The 17,461-nt window shown below is 33.3% G+C and overlaps 3 protein-coding genes and 3 non-coding genes across 11 annotated transcripts; 2 read left to right on the forward strand and 4 right to left on the reverse strand.

Annotated features, from left to right (window-relative positions):
* Window positions 1-82: 82 nt before the first annotated feature.
* On the reverse strand, window positions 83-155 carry F49E2.t1. The gene has a single exon. It is a non-coding gene; the product is annotated as a tRNA-Val (tRNA).
* A 680-nt stretch (window positions 156-835) lies between these two features.
* Window positions 836-4,976, reverse strand: moc-5 (GTP 3',8-cyclase; the record flags this gene model as incomplete). Of its 4 annotated transcripts, none has more annotated exons than NM_077211.7 (12): window positions 836-1,037; window positions 1,087-1,269; window positions 1,323-1,394; window positions 1,921-2,036; window positions 2,084-2,203; window positions 2,248-2,316; window positions 2,359-2,479; window positions 3,555-3,893; window positions 3,951-4,070; window positions 4,278-4,381; window positions 4,439-4,703; window positions 4,810-4,976. In NM_077211.7, 12 exons carry the CDS (start codon window positions 4,972-4,974, stop codon window positions 909-911), a joined length of 1,803 nt encoding a protein of 600 aa, NP_509612.2. The 4 variants fall into 4 exon arrangements, with proteins under 4 accessions (NP_509612.2, NP_509611.3, NP_001380230.1 ...); NM_077210.8 differs by having other exon boundaries at window positions 839-1,037; window positions 2,248-2,309; NM_001356794.4 differs by lacking the exons at window positions 836-1,037; window positions 1,087-1,269; window positions 1,323-1,394 and having other exon boundaries at window positions 1,861-2,036; window positions 4,810-4,974.
* Window positions 4,977-6,290: 1,314 nt separating this feature from the next.
* On the forward strand, window positions 6,291-12,735 carry F49E2.2 (SH3 domain-containing protein; the record flags this gene model as incomplete). 2 transcript variants are annotated; one of them, NM_001129675.5, is made up of 12 exons in its annotated part: window positions 6,291-6,423; window positions 8,374-8,505; window positions 8,546-8,596; window positions 9,233-9,384; window positions 9,437-9,675; window positions 9,759-9,942; window positions 9,985-10,131; window positions 11,075-11,242; window positions 11,314-11,451; window positions 11,502-11,596; window positions 11,641-11,833; window positions 12,342-12,440. In NM_001129675.5, the coding sequence occupies 12 exons, from the start codon at window positions 6,291-6,293 to the stop codon at window positions 12,438-12,440; spliced, it is 1,731 nt and encodes a 576-aa protein (NP_001123147.1). The 2 variants fall into 2 exon arrangements, with proteins under 2 accessions (NP_001123147.1, NP_001379061.1); NM_001392825.2 differs by lacking the exon at window positions 6,291-6,423 and having other exon boundaries at window positions 12,342-12,735.
* F49E2.8 lies at window positions 7,778-7,902 on the reverse strand. Its single transcript, NR_071847.1, has one exon. It is a non-coding gene; the product is annotated as an Unclassified non-coding RNA F49E2.8 (non-coding RNA).
* Window positions 8,031-8,051, forward strand: 21ur-15001. Its single transcript, NR_071848.1, has one exon.
* On the reverse strand, window positions 12,610-16,023 carry glb-17 (Globin domain-containing protein). Of its 2 annotated transcripts, none has more exons than NM_001270149.4 (6): window positions 15,912-16,020; window positions 14,779-14,877; window positions 13,788-13,926; window positions 13,305-13,571; window positions 13,154-13,250; window positions 12,610-13,103 (listed from the first exon to the last, which is right to left on the reverse strand). In NM_001270149.4, exons 2-6 carry the CDS (start codon window positions 14,859-14,861, stop codon window positions 13,039-13,041), a joined length of 651 nt encoding a protein of 216 aa, NP_001257078.1. In that variant the 5' UTR covers window positions 14,862-14,877; window positions 15,912-16,020; the 3' UTR covers window positions 12,610-13,038. The 2 variants fall into 2 exon arrangements, with proteins under 2 accessions (NP_001257078.1, NP_001257079.1); NM_001270150.3 differs by having other exon boundaries at window positions 12,615-13,103; window positions 13,299-13,571; window positions 15,912-16,023.
* Window positions 16,024-17,461: the final 1,438 nt, after the last annotated feature.

The following is a 17,461-nucleotide window of genomic DNA, read 5'->3' on the forward strand; positions in this document are numbered from 1 at the left end:
TTCACTTTCACAGAACTTTTCAGGGCGGTTCAAAAATACAAAAACGTTGTCAGATAAAATAGTCCTGGCAATAAAAAATAGCTGATCTCGGGCGGGCTCGAACCACCGACCTTCTGTGTGTTAGACAGATGTGATAACCACTACACCACGAGACCACGATGTACGGAAAACATTAAGAAAATACACAAACGGAGCTACCATTGCACAGACTAATAGTGAATAACTGAAATACGATCAAATTATTGAAAGAAAGTAGCTTTTAATTCACTCTAACCACTATGCCTGAAAATTCTTTTCTTTTTTTTTTGACGTGGACGCTTCTAGAACCTACTGAAATGTTGTTGATAAACTCAGAAAAAACTAAAAGATTGGAACAATTAACCGAGGAAAGTTTCCGAAAAAAGTCCACTTTAAGTCAGTTATCAATTTTTAAAGTAATAAAATCAGTATATTATTCAACAAGTAGCAGGATTAAATACGTTTTAATTGTCCTCTTACCATTATGTTTGAAAGTTCAGTTTTTTGACCTGGAACTTTCTGGAGCCTACAGAAATTGTGCTCTTAAATTCAGAAAGAACTAAAAATTTGCAACAATTCACCGAAGAAACATTACGAAAAATATCCACTTCAGGTCAGATATTAACTTTAAAGTTTAAAAATCTCAGTTAATTTTTCATTCTGTAAATGTACTCTACTTCATTCTGTAAATGTGCTCCATTATGCCGAAAATAGAACTTTGATTGTTTTCCTCCACATGTCGTAGTCCACTTTTACGTATATCTATTTGAGCTCAAATTTCTCGGAAATGATACTCCAAGTTGAATGTAACTTCACAGAAATTAAAATAAATCAACTTTATTAAATCAATGCAATATGTATATAAGAGAAAAGTGAAAGTGACTAGTGGTTCAAATCTGATTTTCATTGTCAATTGTATACGTTGTTTTGCCTCCCGACTTGTGCACAAGGTAAATATTGGTGAGCATCATTTTTTGACTTATTGCTTTACACATATCATAAACAGTTAGTAAGGCAATCTGCAATTTATTCAATAAAATATTATAATAATAGTGACTAATAACTTACAGTACAAGCAGTCAATGCTTCCATCTCAACTCCAGTATTTCCACTGCACCTGGCAGTTGAAATGCAATGAAGTTTTGAGTTTTCAATATCATGATTAAATACGGTGTCCACAAAATCAAGACGTATTGGATGACATAATGGAATCAGATTTGCAACTTGTTTTGCACCCAAAATGCTTGCAATCTAAAAATAAAAACGATCATAACAACATTAAAAATCCACTCTAAAAGTTTTACCTTGGCAACGGTTAAGACATCTCCTTTCTTGATGGTATTTTCAGATATTTGGCGGGATATCTCAGCGGTCAGCTTGAAAATGACAATTTTTTTAAAAAATTAATGCACATGAAATAAATGTTTTGTTCGGTCAGGAGCCACAAATTAGTATATGTTTCAAATTTGACTAAAGTGTGTGAACAAGAAAATAATTTTGTGATAATAAAATTGAATGGGTTTTAACACTACATATACAATATTTTTTGAATTAGCTGGAAAAAATACACATTTTTTTTTTCTTAAAAAAGAGTTGTGGATGTGGGGGAAATTCTTTTTAAATGTAGTATTCGTTTTCAAACTAAGAGGAATAACAAAATAAAAAACTGTAAAACGCAATTAAAATTCAGCATGCTAAAAGTCACGAATAACTTTTAAAATTTAAATAGAGAAAATAATAGAAAAAAACAAAAACAAAATGTGTGTCGATACTACAAAGATTTATGTTTTCATTGAATAAAATACTGATGTTACGATTTTCCCATTTTAAGTAAATCATGAGTTAAAAATAAAAGAATTTGTTCCATATGAGCATAATCTCATAATTCGTACTAAAACTTACAATGATTGTTCCTCTTGCCACAGCTGTTCTTGTGCTGGTATCTTTTTGAGAGACGTCAACTTGTTTTGCGTTGCCATTGTTGTCCACATGAGTGAGCAAATGAGTAATTGAAGACACTGAACCGAAACTATTTCACCGGCTTCAAAATTTTGCAAAAACTTACCTGAGTAGGTTGTCGAGAAACATCGAATTTGAGAAATAAAAAAGTGACGAGAAGAATGCAAGTGACTATGATAAAGCGAACTAGATGGTAAGTGAACAAGTATAGAAGATGCGGATGTTACTGTAATAAAAATGAGATTCGAAAAACAGGTACCAAATTAATACCAGGAGTTAGCCCCCGATAAGAATCATTGGACGATTTGGCAGGTTCTTCAGAGCGTCCATTCCTGAAAACTGTATTTTTTTCCTACTCAAACAGTTTGATGGGCTACTTACCGGCATGTCTAGCTTTTTTGTTGTTAACGGCTTTTTGAATGACCTCGGAAAGCTGTTCGTCAGAGTCGCCACAACGAATTCTATCACGTAGACTTACTTCGGAATTTCCATGGAGGCATACCTTAAATTAATTGAAATTAACCAAAATTCAAATTCAAACACAAATGTGAAGGAAGGACACAATCGGGTATGTTGTTGAATGAACATTTTCTATTTGCGGGCTGAGATTATGCATAATAGCGGGAAATGTCAGTGAAAATTTTAGTTTATGCACTCTGAAATATTCAAGGTTTTTCCATATTCTTATTCAATGTTTTTTGATGTTCCAATTTTTCGAAGCATTAAGGTTTTGTGATAAATTTAGAACATTTATGCATGTTTTAAAGCCTACTGTTTTAATTAATATATTTTTTTAATCAATTTTATTAACGCATTATTTCAGGAGGTCTTTCATAAAAATGATTATGATGGTACAAGTGAGAAATACTCGCAAAGTTTTGCACTTTTATCTGAAATTCTCCAAAATGAAAAATACAACTTTTTATTAATAGACATTATTAATTGAAAATAAATACCTCAACGACACCTCGTAACTTCCTATAGACTAAAGATTGAATGCAAGCTTTATATAACTTGAAAACAAGTATTAAAGGTGTTAACAACGAGTTGAAAAGAAAAAAGGAACCTGAATGTTAGGGAACGAGACGAAATACAAAGGAGAAGAGCAGAGAGCACAACTTGTGCAGAGCGGCGGCTGGGCGCAAATGAGGCCAGGTGGAGGAGGCAAGGCGATGACGAACGGAAAGGATCGCTTCGCACAAAATCTTATGTTATACATTACATTTCGTCTCTCTTTCTCTCTCGGACACCCAACATTCACTTAGATTTTCGAAAGATGAGTTTATTACTGGCAAAGAATAAGAATGCAATATGATGAGAAAGGAATAAATACAAAAAAAGAGCGAAATCAATTGCGTCCTTGGAAGTGCCACGAAGGACGACGAATGAGCTATTATAAGGATGCATGATGTCATGTGAGAGGTTTCCGTAGATATTTCCTCCCAGAAAGATAAAATCAAAATAAGATTTATGAAATGAAAAGAGGAAGTCACTAGAAATCAACATGTTTATAAAACTTAATAATACATTAATGTTCTTCCGGTAATTTTCAAACTTTACATTTTTCAACTACTTACTTTCAAATTTCCATCAGCTGTTATTCTCAGCCTATTGCAAGTGTTACAAAAGTGATCTGACATCGAGGTGATAAACCCAAATTGTCCTTGGAATCCATCAATCTTATACGCTTTGGTTGTGTCATTCGGTGAGTCGGATAACCGTATTACACCATCTCCGTATTTATCAACAATTAAATTAAGCATCTCTCGATAGCCAATGAAATTGTCATTTTTGAACTCATTACCCCCAAAAGGCATGAACTCTATGAAACGGACGTCTAGGTTACGATCTTTAGTAAGATTAACAAAATCAACAACTTCGTTCTCGTTTTGGTGTTTAAGAACAACTACGTTTAACTGAAAAAAATTATGGATATTTAATTGACAATGCTCAGAAATTGAGACTCGACTCACTTTAACTTTTGGGTAGTAACCTCTCGCTAATTCAATTGCTTTCCAAACTTTATCAAATCCGTCACGTCTTGTCATTTTGGCAAATTTTTCACGATCAAGGGAATCAATACTGATGTTTATCTAAATTTATTTAACTTTTAGAAATTAAGTTTTTGTTGAAATTTCAAAAGTGTTTTGAAAAGCAAAAAGAGGATTGGATATGATTATTTGATTTGCTTCCACAAGTAATATTGTGGAAATGAATCGATAAACTTTTTAGGCAAACATGAAAACAAAAAGCACAAATGTCTCAATAATTTCCCAATTCTGATTGAAAAACATGTTTACTTTTGTCAATCCGGCATCTCTCAACTGTGGTAAAAATCTCTGCAAAACAAGACCATTTGTAGTTATACCAACTTCTTTGATTCCTGGAGTAGATGAGATCCCTTCTGTAATTGAATATGCCATGTTTCTCCACTGAAGTCATATTTCTACAATAAACTCACCAACAATATGCACAATATCCTTTCTAATAGTCGGTTCACCTCCTGTCAGTCTAACTTTGTCAACGCCATGTGCAGCGAATAACTTTACAAGTCTTAATACTTCACTGTTTGAGAGCATTTTGTCTTTGGGCTTGAGAGGAACACCTTCGGCTGGCATGCAGTAAAGACAACGGAAGTTGCATTTTTCCGTTAGCGATATCCTCAAATAAGTGTGCTCTCTCATAAACATGTCAAAAAATGGTGGCTGGCCTTTTGTGTGTTCAATCTGAAATTGAACGATGAACGACAAGTGAACTTTCAGAATTTTCTTATATTTTCTTATCTCTTTCTCTGATTTCTGAAGCTCATTTGCACAATATGTTTAAGAATACCTCTTGAATTTTTAGTCTGACTGCTTCTCTTTTTTGTTCGGGCGTCAACGTGAGTATTGGTTCGGCATGTTCTCGTAATGGAACAGTTAGTTGTTTTACAATTTCTTCTGTTGACGACTTGACCCGTGACCATTGAAATAACTTTTTTCCTGCTCGACAACTCATCTGTAATATTTATATCAAAACACTTTTAAAAATGCGGTGCGATTAATTTATTGATTAGGAATTGAGAAAAAAAACAAAACCTAGAGAAAAGGTGTAAAGTAAACTCCAAGCAGCACATTGTGGCTCTCACGCTCAAACATAAATCGTGGGCGTTGAAACCATAGAAAATGCAAAACGGAACAACGGGAATGTTTTGTCATCATACAGGTTGATGGGCACTCTACTCTGCATTGGTGATTTGCAATTCAATTCCGAAAAGTGATTTTTGTGTCGACGAAGGAGAAAACGAACGTGTTGCAGAGAACAAAAAGAAAAAGAGGGATAGAGGCTCAGGAATTTTGGACTTTATATATCAGGAAATGTATTTTTAATGAAAATGAAATATCATGATTCGGTCTAACGATTTGAAAAACTCAGTAACTTTTGAATGTCAATAAAAAATTTTTATTCCAGCTGTTGAAAAGTGTTACTATTCTATTTGATCATTTTGGCATTTTATGGATAATTTTTAACAATTTTCTTACTGTCGCTACTCCACCTTAATTAATTTCTGATGCAAGTTATTAATTTCTGATGCAAGTTATCAATGTCTGATTTTCAAATGGTTCGTGAAAATAAATCGAGGTTTTATCATTATCTTTTAATCAATATGATTCTGACGCTAGAAACACAATATTTCTGGAAGAGACAACAACATTGTTTGTCAAAAGATAAACAAGCGAATATATTTCAGAACATTTGTGTGCTCTTGACTATCATTTCCTCATAGTTTCTAAATCAGAAGGAGTGTTGCCATTATGAGTAAGTTAAATACCGTGTCCCAAAAATATAGTGTACTCATAAACCCCTTTTTTTAAAGTTGTCACGTCCTCCAAGTGTCCCATCTTCCAAACATCTCTATTTCTCTCTGTCTTTCTTTCTGACGTGTCTTTTTAACTCTTTTGGTGACCCCTGTAATTTGTACATTGTATAATAAAGCATAGACTATTTGAGACAGAGAGAGCGATGTGAAAAGGGCACTTGATACAACGTAAAAAAAATTGTTACAGCTGGCATCTTCAATCTGGGCGCTCGACGATCTTCGCTGATTGGGATGAAACTATGGAGATGGAGAGGTGAGGATTTTTGGGGTAAAAATATTCAATCAATTTAAGTGACTCATACAAACACAAAAAAATCATGTTATCAAAATCCATTCAATAATAAAATTGCAAAAAATAAATACGGAATGTTCCAATCTGCCTCCCTCATTCCCATCCCATTCCATTCTTTTGTTCTGTTTGTCCTGGTTTTCATCGAAATATTGATAAACTCCAATGGAATCTGCAACTGACGAGTTTTACTACCAATCTCGCATTCCACCACAGCCATCCCCTTTACCAGCTCAAACTCTTGAAATTAACGGTCACAAATATGTTCTCAATCATCGTTTCAAGAGTATCAAGATTGGTAAGTATGGTTATACGTCCGAGTGATTGGCAAACGACCTCGGGATACATACGTTTTGTTAGCCGGATAGTTACGACGTGTTTTTTTGGAGGGAGAAGACGAACGGAATAGAAAACTTAGACATTAGTCATGCTTGTCAGTTGTGTCGCGCGTCTCTTTGTGCCAAAAAACTTCGCCACATGTTAAAAGGTTGGTCAACTTTTGTTTGTATCGAGGGAAATACTGAACTTAAATGCAACATTAATATTTTCATAGAATAAAATGTAAGTATTAGTTTCAAAAAGTTACATTTTAAAGCTTTATAATTTGCAGCTCAATTTATATTTTCAAATATCTCTGAGAAGCATGTGAAAATATAACTTTCATTTTGAGGTGTTCGTAACATTATATAAGTTCTCGTCTTCTGAACACTACCTAGAAATTTAATATATTGTTGGAATTGGAGTTGGAAATGTTGGAAATCATGTGGGGATGCCCGAATGTAGGTGTCCCTGTAAGACAAAACTAGGCAAATCAATAAACACGATTTTTTAAGTGATAATGTGTATGTATTGTAGCTTTTACTTGTGAATTAATTTCATAAGCAACTTAACTTAACTGTGCTAGTGGTATTTTTTGTTTAGTTACATTTTCCTAACAATGATACACTTATTTTGATTGAGCAAGATGCTCAACATATTTCTACTGTCTTTGATGTTTCACATGTATAACGCAAATTTTGAACATACATGTTCAAAAAATCATTATTTACTCACTTATTAACAACATTGGTATGACAATGTAATTTAAATTGCGGTATATTAAATCAATAATTTTTTATGGTTTAAAATAAGTTTTGAGTTTTGACTACTTCTCTAAATTTTGAATAAATTACAAAACGAGTTACTTGTAAAGATGCCGATCAACTTTTGTAGCACAATAATTAAAGTTGTCCTGTACTTTATTCATAGCTTTATTTAATTCTAAACAAATTTTATTTTACTTCACGGGTCAGTGTTCAGAATTGAAACAATTAAAACAAACTAGAGTTCAATGTTTTACTAATAACACTCACTATCAGGTTTCTTTACAAGCTTAAACGATGCGTTTTTTATATTTTTATATTATTTAATTTCAAATTATTCAAATGTTGTTCAAAAAGTTGCATACGGCTTGTCATTTTTTTTTGTCAGATGTCACCATTCTCTGTTGTCACGCTCTTAAAATTGATAGTGTCAAAATGTCAACAGTATTTCTTCACACAATCAGAATAGTCGCTTCAGAATGGCACAAAAACTTAAAGTAGGCGGCGATTTTTGGTTTTGTTTCACACTCTCCCAATCTGCCAGGTTTCTCGCCGCTTGGCGCCGATGCCCGGGTAATGTACATAATCAAACGCACGCAGCATACCAAAGTCGGGGCTCTTATCACTTGCACAACGCTTTTTCAATAGGTGCCTGCCGCACTGCGTCGTTTCATGAACTTGGTTGTACGCTCGCCTCATTTTCTTATAGAGTGTACACTGTTTTAGGCGTTTTGCCGGCATAATGGCCATTATTTTACTCCAAAAATGAAATATTTTTTGTTTCATTCCTTTCTTATGACACATGTTGCGGTGATAACCATAATCGTTATGATGGAAAGTGGAATTCAGGAATGTTGGCAAACAAAATGACTTTATAACACTATTTCTTCAAAAAATATAGATATTTGTGTTTTATTGATTTAGGTTCACCGTCTTAGGGTTTTTTTAAGTTCTATAACTTGTTTAGTTGTATATTTTTTATAATATTTAGTGTCGCATGCCTTTAGCAATTAACAATATCAATAAAGAAAGTTTCTCGGATGGCAAAAGCGTTATCTACAACAGACCAACCCTGCCCATAAAATATTATAAAACTTTTCCCGCAAAAGTAGTGCATTACTTATGAAAATTGAATGTCAAACAGTTTGCAAAAAGTTGGTTTTCAGTCTCTCATCGGTATCCACCAATCATCCCGATGTCGGTCGACGAACAAGCGGTACCACCGGAGGTTTCGCCTTCAATGGCTGCCAACATTCCACAGATGGTCCACGATCAGCTAGCCGCACAGTTTTTGCCAGGTACCTCTTGTTTAGGTTAACATACACAACAAAATTTCAGCGGCAAAAAATCTTGGGCAAGCCGGAATGCATCTACTGAAAACATATTACAGTAAGTATTTTTGATCAGAAAACAATAAGTTCTCTTACACAGTATTCTTTCTATGCTTTTGTTGTATTTTAAAAAACCTGAGAATGCCTAAATTGTGGCTCGAAAATAGCGGCAACAGGGAAAACAATCGGCGAAGAAAGATATAGGTTCCTTCGCTACGAGATATTCCCGCGCCAAAACGGTAGGCACTCTCATGATCTCATGGTTTCTTAATATTGTAAGAGATGAGAAGTAAAAAAAATTAGAAAACGTTACTGCAAAAAGTTGGCAAATATACGTTGAAAGTATTATAGTTATCATGGTCGGGACGGTTTGTAACAATGGCTCAATAATGTGAATAAAATATACTCAGCTCATCCCATTTCTGTGTTAATAATTTGTTTATAACTCAATTCAGTTTGTATCGCAACACATGAAAACATGTGTAGTTGAAAGACGCATTCATAGAACTCGAGTTTTATATTTTCATAGTTTGTGCCTAAAAATTCAATGACAAAAACTATATTTTTTGTGAGAGTGGAAATTGAAACATTTTCGTTTGCAATCCATATCAATGTAGGTCAAGAAAAATAGCTTTTCAATAATCACATCAAGTTTTCAAGATGACAAGAGTATATAAAAATTTGCAATTTTCAGTGTTCCAAGAAGCATTGTCAAACTATTGTGATGCCACTCACAAACTTATCAAATCAGCTGATACTGCTGGACACAAATCGAAAAATGAAGCTCGAGAGCTTTCAAAAGTTTTTAAAGAGTTTGTACAGGGAGTAAATGCTCATCAAAAAGTCGTAAGCATCAATCTAAAGAAAAGTTTCGCATTCAATATATAATTAAACATAGATTACGGAATTTGACGCGCTGGCACACAAAGTTCATGACTATAGCAACAAGGAAAAAGACAAGCTGAAGACAGAATTTGCTGAGTACAAAGCAAAAGAAAAAAAACTTCTGAAACGCAAAAATGGAGAAACTGAACAAGATATTACCGCGTTCCATAAAAAAGAAGCAGCCAGCTGGGCAAAACAACAGGAAATGAGATACAAATTTTTCAATGACAAGCTGCAATCCTGGATTCACGGGTGAGTTAAATGTAATTAGAATTGTGAAAATAGCAACATTAATTCAATTTCTGGAAAAAAAAACTCTCATAAAATATTATCAGATACGTCGAAATTGGGAAATTATTCCAAGCCCAAGAAGTGATTGTTCAGCCAGCAGTTGGGAGTGTGATCGCTGCACCGGTTGAAATTGAGACCATACCAGAAGACCACAAAGATTGGCATCAAGATTTACATGAGCATGCCGCCGTTGTTGCAGCTGAGGAAATTAAAGAGAATGTTGAAAAGGTAAAACACAATTTAATGCGTGTATATCATATTAAATTTCAGAAAGTAGATGAAGCTGTACAGGACAGCCGCAGCAATTCGACTTCATCGGTTGCAACAACGCTAGAGGATCTTCCATCTTCTCGTCGTCTCACAAATGACGTTTCCGGAGTCACACTGGTTAGTAATTATCGCCGTCAATCAATTGAGGTTAGTTGAGGACTAATATGTCATGTGAAGAAATGTTTCAAAGTTGTTATAAGTCAATATTGTGTATAAACAATAGGTCATAGTTACATTAAATCACGTACATAAAACTTATAATACATACGTTTCATTTTGTATTAAAAAAAAAGAACACTCACATTTTCAAAGTTTATTACTATGTGTAAGCCATCGGACTAGTTGTAGGATACTTAAAATTTGAACTGTTGAAGCAAGGAGGTATTCAAAATTTCTCCTATTTTGAAAAATTCGCATCTGCAATAACACTATTTTTTAATGTTTGTATAATGTCCGCATGTGCTATTAAATTATCTAGGATAAAAATCAATAAAAAACGCAACATTTTGAATTTTAATTTAGATTAAAATCAGTTTATTTATTCATAGTTAAGCCTGCATGAACTTTCAATCAGCAACACAGTGTTTTCAAAATTTAACAATAGAATTCAAAAATGTTTGTAAACATCGAAGCAAAAGTCTTTAATCGAAAAAAGAAATATTAGCATCGTTTTGTCAATTAGATTTTATTGAGTTTTCACTTTGGTTTTGAAATCTTGGCAATCTTTCTATCACGTTTTAGAAATGTTACGCGAATTTTAAAAGGCTGACTGAAGAACAACTATTTTCACGTGTTACATAATTATCAAAATTTTTTCGTAACAACTTCACGTGTTTGTTTAATGGTAGAATAGCGACGTATGAATAGTTGCTCTATTTGACTCAAAATTACCTCACATAACATTACTATATTTTATTTAATCTTTCACATAAAGTTTTTATCAAAGATTTGAACTGCAGTAAAAACATTTCATATTCTTATTATGTATTCACAACGTGCCCCGAATTAAAATACCATGCATTGGTTTTTACAAACAGTAAATGCAACTGGTTTATTTCGAAGAAAAATTTAATTGCCGTATTAATTTCAGATTCAACAACTTCCACCCAACAACAGCTACTCCCACATTGCTCCACCAGTCTTGCCGCCAAAACCAGTTGTCGAAAACCCCCAATATGCTCCGATTCGCGCTCAACCAGTTCCAGTCACACGCCAGGAGGAGAGCACATACGCCCCTCGTCATAATGTTGTCGCCGAGGTAAGCATCTGGTGTAATCATCTTTTCACTCGCTATTATTTGTCCATTTTGATAAAACTATGCGTTTCCAGCAAGTGCCTCAACAGCCGGTTAATAGCGCTCCAGGTGGTGTCCGCCGTGCTGGAAACACAATTCCAGGTGCTGTTAATGTTTTCGGATTTGCAAATCAATCAAATCCTCAGCCAAATGTCCGCTACACGCCTGTTCAGGTAAAAACTATTCGTGTAATTTTCAATTTTCAAGTGTGATAATCCTTCAGAATAGCACGCCTTATCAAGTTGTTACCAGCGATTATATTCGCGTTGGGAGAGTCGTCGATAATCCAGTGACAGAGGAGCAAATGAATGCTAAAAAGTGAGTACTCACAAGAAATTTGAAAAAAAGAACGACATATTCAGATTCCACGTGGATTCTAGTTACCTTCCAATGGCTGCTCCATCTCACCAAGCACAACAACACAGTCGCAATCATAGTACAGATATTTCGGTTCCATCATTCTTCAACCCATCACAATATGGAAGTATTCTGATTGTTAACGATGATTTCAATGCTTCTTCCGGAGAACAGATGACTGTGAATCGTGGAGACAAGGTACCAAAAACTTTCTAAATAATTTTGAAAAATTAAACTAAAACTTGTTACTTTTTGTGACGTCAAGAAGAAAACAAAAAGAATATAAAACTTTCAAGCAAAACGGCAAACCGATAAAATTTCTAACAACAGACCGGTGCCCTAAAAAAGTGGTAACATTTGCCTGTATCAATATTTTAATTTGACACTATTATAGGATTTGAAAGCCTACATGAGTAGAGTTTCATGAATGTTTTTTTTAATCAAAATCAATTTAAGGTTATTAATTTTTTATCAAAAAAATCTTAGCATTGGTTCGAGATATTTAATTTATGGAATTCGTTTTTACATTCAAACAAGTCCTTACTGAACATTTGTCTAACAGGCTCTTTGTAATATTTAGTATTGAATTAGAGAATACTTGCAAAACATAGTGTAGTTGAAAACTATGTTGATGTTGTTCTTTGTTAGATATTTTGAAACATGCATTAGTCACCTCCACAATTTTATCACATCTGATTAATTTCAGGTAATCCTCTTAAAATGCGGATCTCGTGGATGGGTGTTTGTCAGAGATTCGATTTCTAACCGAACAGGATGGGTTCCTGAGCCATATGTCAACCCATAAACTTTCAATTACAAAAAAACAACATTCTTGTCATTTCTCGTTTTGTCTGTGACTTATCTTCCCATATTTTCACCAGAACGCCTATTTTTGCAAATAACTATTTTGTGATTTCCTGTAATTCCTTGATTTATTTCCCCAGTTTTTAAATAATTCATTCTTATCCCAGTGGTCCAGTTTTTATCAATATTTTATTCACAGTAAATAAGTAATTAAAACACATGGTAAAGCAAAAAATATTATTGTATGGTAACATTTAATGAATTTAATGATTAAAGTCATGAATGTTGGTGTAATTCTTAATTAGAGAGTGTTTGGGAAGAATTGGGCAACCTGATAAAAAAGCAACTTCAGCAAAAAAAGATTCTCTGCCATAATCAGAACGAAATCAAGGTGGCATGATTACAGTTTTAGAGAAAAAGCAGCAAAACTTATTGGAATCAAAAATAATCTTGAATAAATTCGTAATGATTTAATATTGTTTGGAAACTTTTTAGATTTTTGTTGATCTATCATCAATACTAGAGGTGTAGAAATTATATATTAAAAAACGCAGCACACGTGTTTAGAATTACGGTTGGAATAAAAAAGGAAAAGAAATTCAAGCACTTAGAAGGCCATTATTATCCTCTTCTTTGCAGTTACGCATTGCTTCTTCCAAGAATCCTGAAAAATGCTGTTACTTGTATAATAAGAGTTAGTGTCGAAATCTATACCTCTCTTCATTTCACGGACAATGACAGTCATTAACTTGTTCCATCCCAGACGAGCCAAGCAATTTTCTCCGCTGTATACATTATTAATATCAGCAATCTTAAGAATATAAGTTTAGAATTGTGCAGTAATGTTGGAATCCTTAACTCCTACCGGGATAAGACTTGCATCAGTATCCACTTTTCCATTTGCAGTTCCATTGCTATTAGTATCCTCCTTTTCTTTGGAGCTATCCGTTGTTCCGGTTGTTACTTGATCAACTGTTACTTTTTTGAAGACAAGCCAGTTATCTGCTCCAAAATTGACTCCTCTGTAGAAATGAATTTGTCCAATACGATGTGCCATGTCAAAAACACTGGAAATTGGACAAAAACCGAGAGATCCGACTGCCGTGTCAAGGAAGTTCTGGATACGGTGCGCCTGGAAATCTCCTATTTTTTAAGAGATACTTGTATTATCAAAGCAACTTTAAATGTTTATTTTCTTGTATTTGTTGATTATTAATTTTTTGGTACAAAACTATGATAATGTCTTCAATCTGATAATTTCAAACTCTTTAAATGTTTGGAGTAACACGGAATTTTTTTTGAGTTGACAGGTAACTTCTATTCAAAATCTAAATTTAAACATCCTCACCTGTAAATGAAATTCCTTGCTTTGATTCAAAGCACGAATATCAAGACTTTCACTCTGAATACCGAAATACTCAGCAAACTTTGGACGTTTTTCAATGAGCGTCTGCAGAATCTTCTTTCCAACGTTGTCGGTTTTCGCGCTGCAAAACTTTGAATTCAAAAAGCAATTATTCATGGGTTAATGGACATCGATCAAAATCTAATACATGTGGAAGCAAGCCGAAGACGTAACGCGTGATGCTCGCATAATCGAATTCATTTTGCTTGTATCATTTTTAGATGATTTCTGGCATTAAATTAGGTCTGGTCTATGAGGAGTAAACAAAAATACATATTAGTTCAATTTTTTTCACATGTAATTGGCAGTTGTTTTGAGCTAAAAAAAAGATATTAATTTTACTTGCCAAAACGAATTTTCAAACTTATTATAATAGCTGCTAATGAAATTTTTTTAAAATAAATGTTAATTTGTGTTCACAGATTTTTTGAAACAGAAGAAAACACATGTAAGCCTGTTCACCTTTTGTTCAACTGGAGTAAACTTATGTAACGAAGTGAGCTAACAAATAAAAACTGTTATTTTTTAAAACTTTGAAAAAAAGTTTTCAAAGGTTTCATTTTCAAACTGAAAAATATGTTATACGGTTTTATATTTGCGCACAAAGGAAGAACGAAATCAGCAAAAATAACGACAAGGCAGATTTAATACCGTGTATGGCAATTAAATACCGTACGACTTACACACCAACAACCGTATTTTTTACAAGTTTGCTTTCACTATCTTGTTACCTTAAAAAACATTTATTTCAAAAAGTAATATCGAATGCGATACAAAACTGGAAATTAGGTTCTTTGAAATGAATAACAGAGAAATTACTGTTTAGCAATGTATCGAGAAATAATTATTTTTAATCAGAAAATAATACAAAATCTAATATGTGGTTGCAGAGTTCTACGCTTAATGGTCTTGCCAATGATTATCATCAACTTACCGCCTCCAAACGTCTCGAATTGCTGTCACTTCTTCATCGGTGATTTCTGTTGTCATTCGTTTCTTGCTGCTGCACAATCCCATTTTGAATTTCTTGCACCTGAAGTAAATAATCAATCGTGACAATTCTCAAAGCTTTTGTAGGTAGAATATATTAATGAAAAAGAACGGAAATGTCATGATTATCGGCAAGATGAGCAGTGGAGAATATCAAGGCGTCTCATCCAACCTCCTGATGAATAATTCATATTGAGATGAGGGAGTGAAGTTAGAAGAGGTCGGGGGTAAAGGTAGAGAGGAGCCCAACTATTCCAGGTACATCCAACACCACGTTCATTTGTCATTTCCCGTTTTTCAAATTTTCCTATAGATCGATGTCATAATAAATTCGCTTTTTAATTGCCGGAGGTGGAATAAGTGATGAAGTAAAAAATGTTTAAGTCTGAAATGTCTCAATGTCCAAAAAATTTGATTTTTTTTATTTCACTTTTTTTTTGCAGGTTCAGCACCAGAAACTGCTCCAGACAATCACAAAAAAGTAACCTGTTGCAACACACACAAACAAAGATTGAAGTTTAAGCAAAGATAAAGAAATCAAAAATCTTGAATAAAAGTTTCATGTACATCTAAGTTTTCTTTAAACATTAAAAAACCCATTCCTCGTTTTTTAAGAGTCCATAAAATATTAATAGTTGTCACGGAGTGATTCAAATGAAGATATTGAAAATATTTTTAAGGTGGATGTTTGAATTTGGATATGATTTGAATAAGAGCACTGAGAGTTCATAATAGCCAACAAATTTCAGATTTTTCGTTAAGAAAACGTTCAGCAATTAATTTTAAAGTTTTCAAAGAGCACAAATTAAACATATTCAAAATTTAGAGCAATAATGTATCTTCAAAACTGTTTTAATAATTAATTTTTAGAATTGGGCTCGTCTGCTAGTAAAAAGTGAACAATGAACCTAACCTTTCGACTTTCAAACATTTAAAATAATGGAATGCATCAAAAACCTTGAAAAGATTGAAAAAGTAACTCAATTTCATTGAGTGAAATCCAGAATAGAGTGTCACCCATAAAGAAACAATGGAAAAAAAGAATCTACCCTCCTATAAGGGCGATTGAAAACTCACACTTAATTGAAATTTTGTGACAACTGACTAGCGCGAAGAACGAAACGGGAAGAAGAATAGAGAAGTAAAAGAAGAATACGAGGAAGATGATGATAATGAAGAAGCTGTGGTGTCTGATGAAAATGACTTAAAAATGAAGAAAGGTGGGATTGCATTTGTGAATAGGCGGGGTTCGTGGACTGCGTGGATTACAGCATTTAATTCCAAAAATAATGAGAAACACAATGTCAAGCACAACCAATTAAAGTGGGATCATCAACGTCACGTGCATCTAGATGTTTCTGAAAGTGTAAGGCTTCTGTGATTGTTACGTATACGATCAGAAACATCAATTTGTTTCAATTTCAAAAAAGGACTAACCATTGGAAACATCGAAACAAGAATGAAAACGAAAATAAATGAAACAAAACTCAAACAAGGAAATTAGTTTGTGCTGGGCCGTTAACTTGTGAAAAAACAGACGAAGAAAGTAGAGACAAGCAATTGTCGAAAAACGTTTCATTTCTTGCTTGTCTGGATACATTACGATTATAAATTTAAAGTCAAATTTCAAGTTTAAAGTTGAGAGGAAGTTAATATCAAACTGCAAACGGAACCAGTAATTATGTAATATTGAAAACGTTTTCCTCGTTAAGCCCACCCATTCAAAATAGAATTGACTACTCCAAGTGTTTGTGACTTGTCGATTGGTAGTACATTAGCTTATTTTTTCAATTTTTTGATTTTTTGACTGAAAATTTCAACAGTCTTCACTTGTGAAATTTGGAGTTTGAAAAACGAGCAAAGAAAAATTTGGTTGAAAATTATTTGGGATGATACACTTTCATTTTTGTTCGTTCCGTTGTAGTTTCGATTAGATAGGTAACAAAAATGTCCGTCCATTAAAGAAATCAGTTTCAAATGATAATAATAATTTTTGCGAAGATATTCAAAATTCGACAAAGGGCAAAAAAAAGTCTGAAAATGTATTCCATTTTTAAGTAATTCAAGAAATTTATCTGATTGACTTGATCACGATTTCCAGGAAAAAACAAGTTATTATTGGAAGTTGTTTTCTGTTAATTTATGCGATACTTGATAGTGTAAACTAAAATTCATTAGACAAATTTTTCGCCGAATGAATTGTACTTCTTGAAGTTTAAATTACTGTTCTTTGAATTAAAACCAAATAATTTTAATTTTTTAGGCAACCAATTTGAATAGTTTAAATTTCAATAAACACAACTATTAAAATGTGTATGCATATAATTAGGATATTTGAGATTGTTGTGCCGTGAAGACAGGAAAAACTATAAGAATAGTTTATTAGTAAATTAGGAGAAGCCTGGAATAATCAAAATAAAATAAGTTCTCTTTGATTTTTTGCTCACGTATCTAGTAAAAGTTCACGTTCCTATCCAATAAAAATTCACCATTTATATTTTTCGAAATTTAAGTATAAATATCCAGCCAGTATCATCTTAACGTTGATTTTATCAAAAACATTATAGGAGAAATAAAAATTGATGCAATTTCAATTTCAATTTTACTCACGTCAAGCATGTTTAGAT

Source organism: Caenorhabditis elegans, chromosome X (genome assembly GCF_000002985.6).
Source record: "Caenorhabditis elegans chromosome X".
Classification (NCBI taxonomy): Eukaryota; Metazoa; Nematoda; class Chromadorea; order Rhabditida; family Rhabditidae; genus Caenorhabditis; species Caenorhabditis elegans.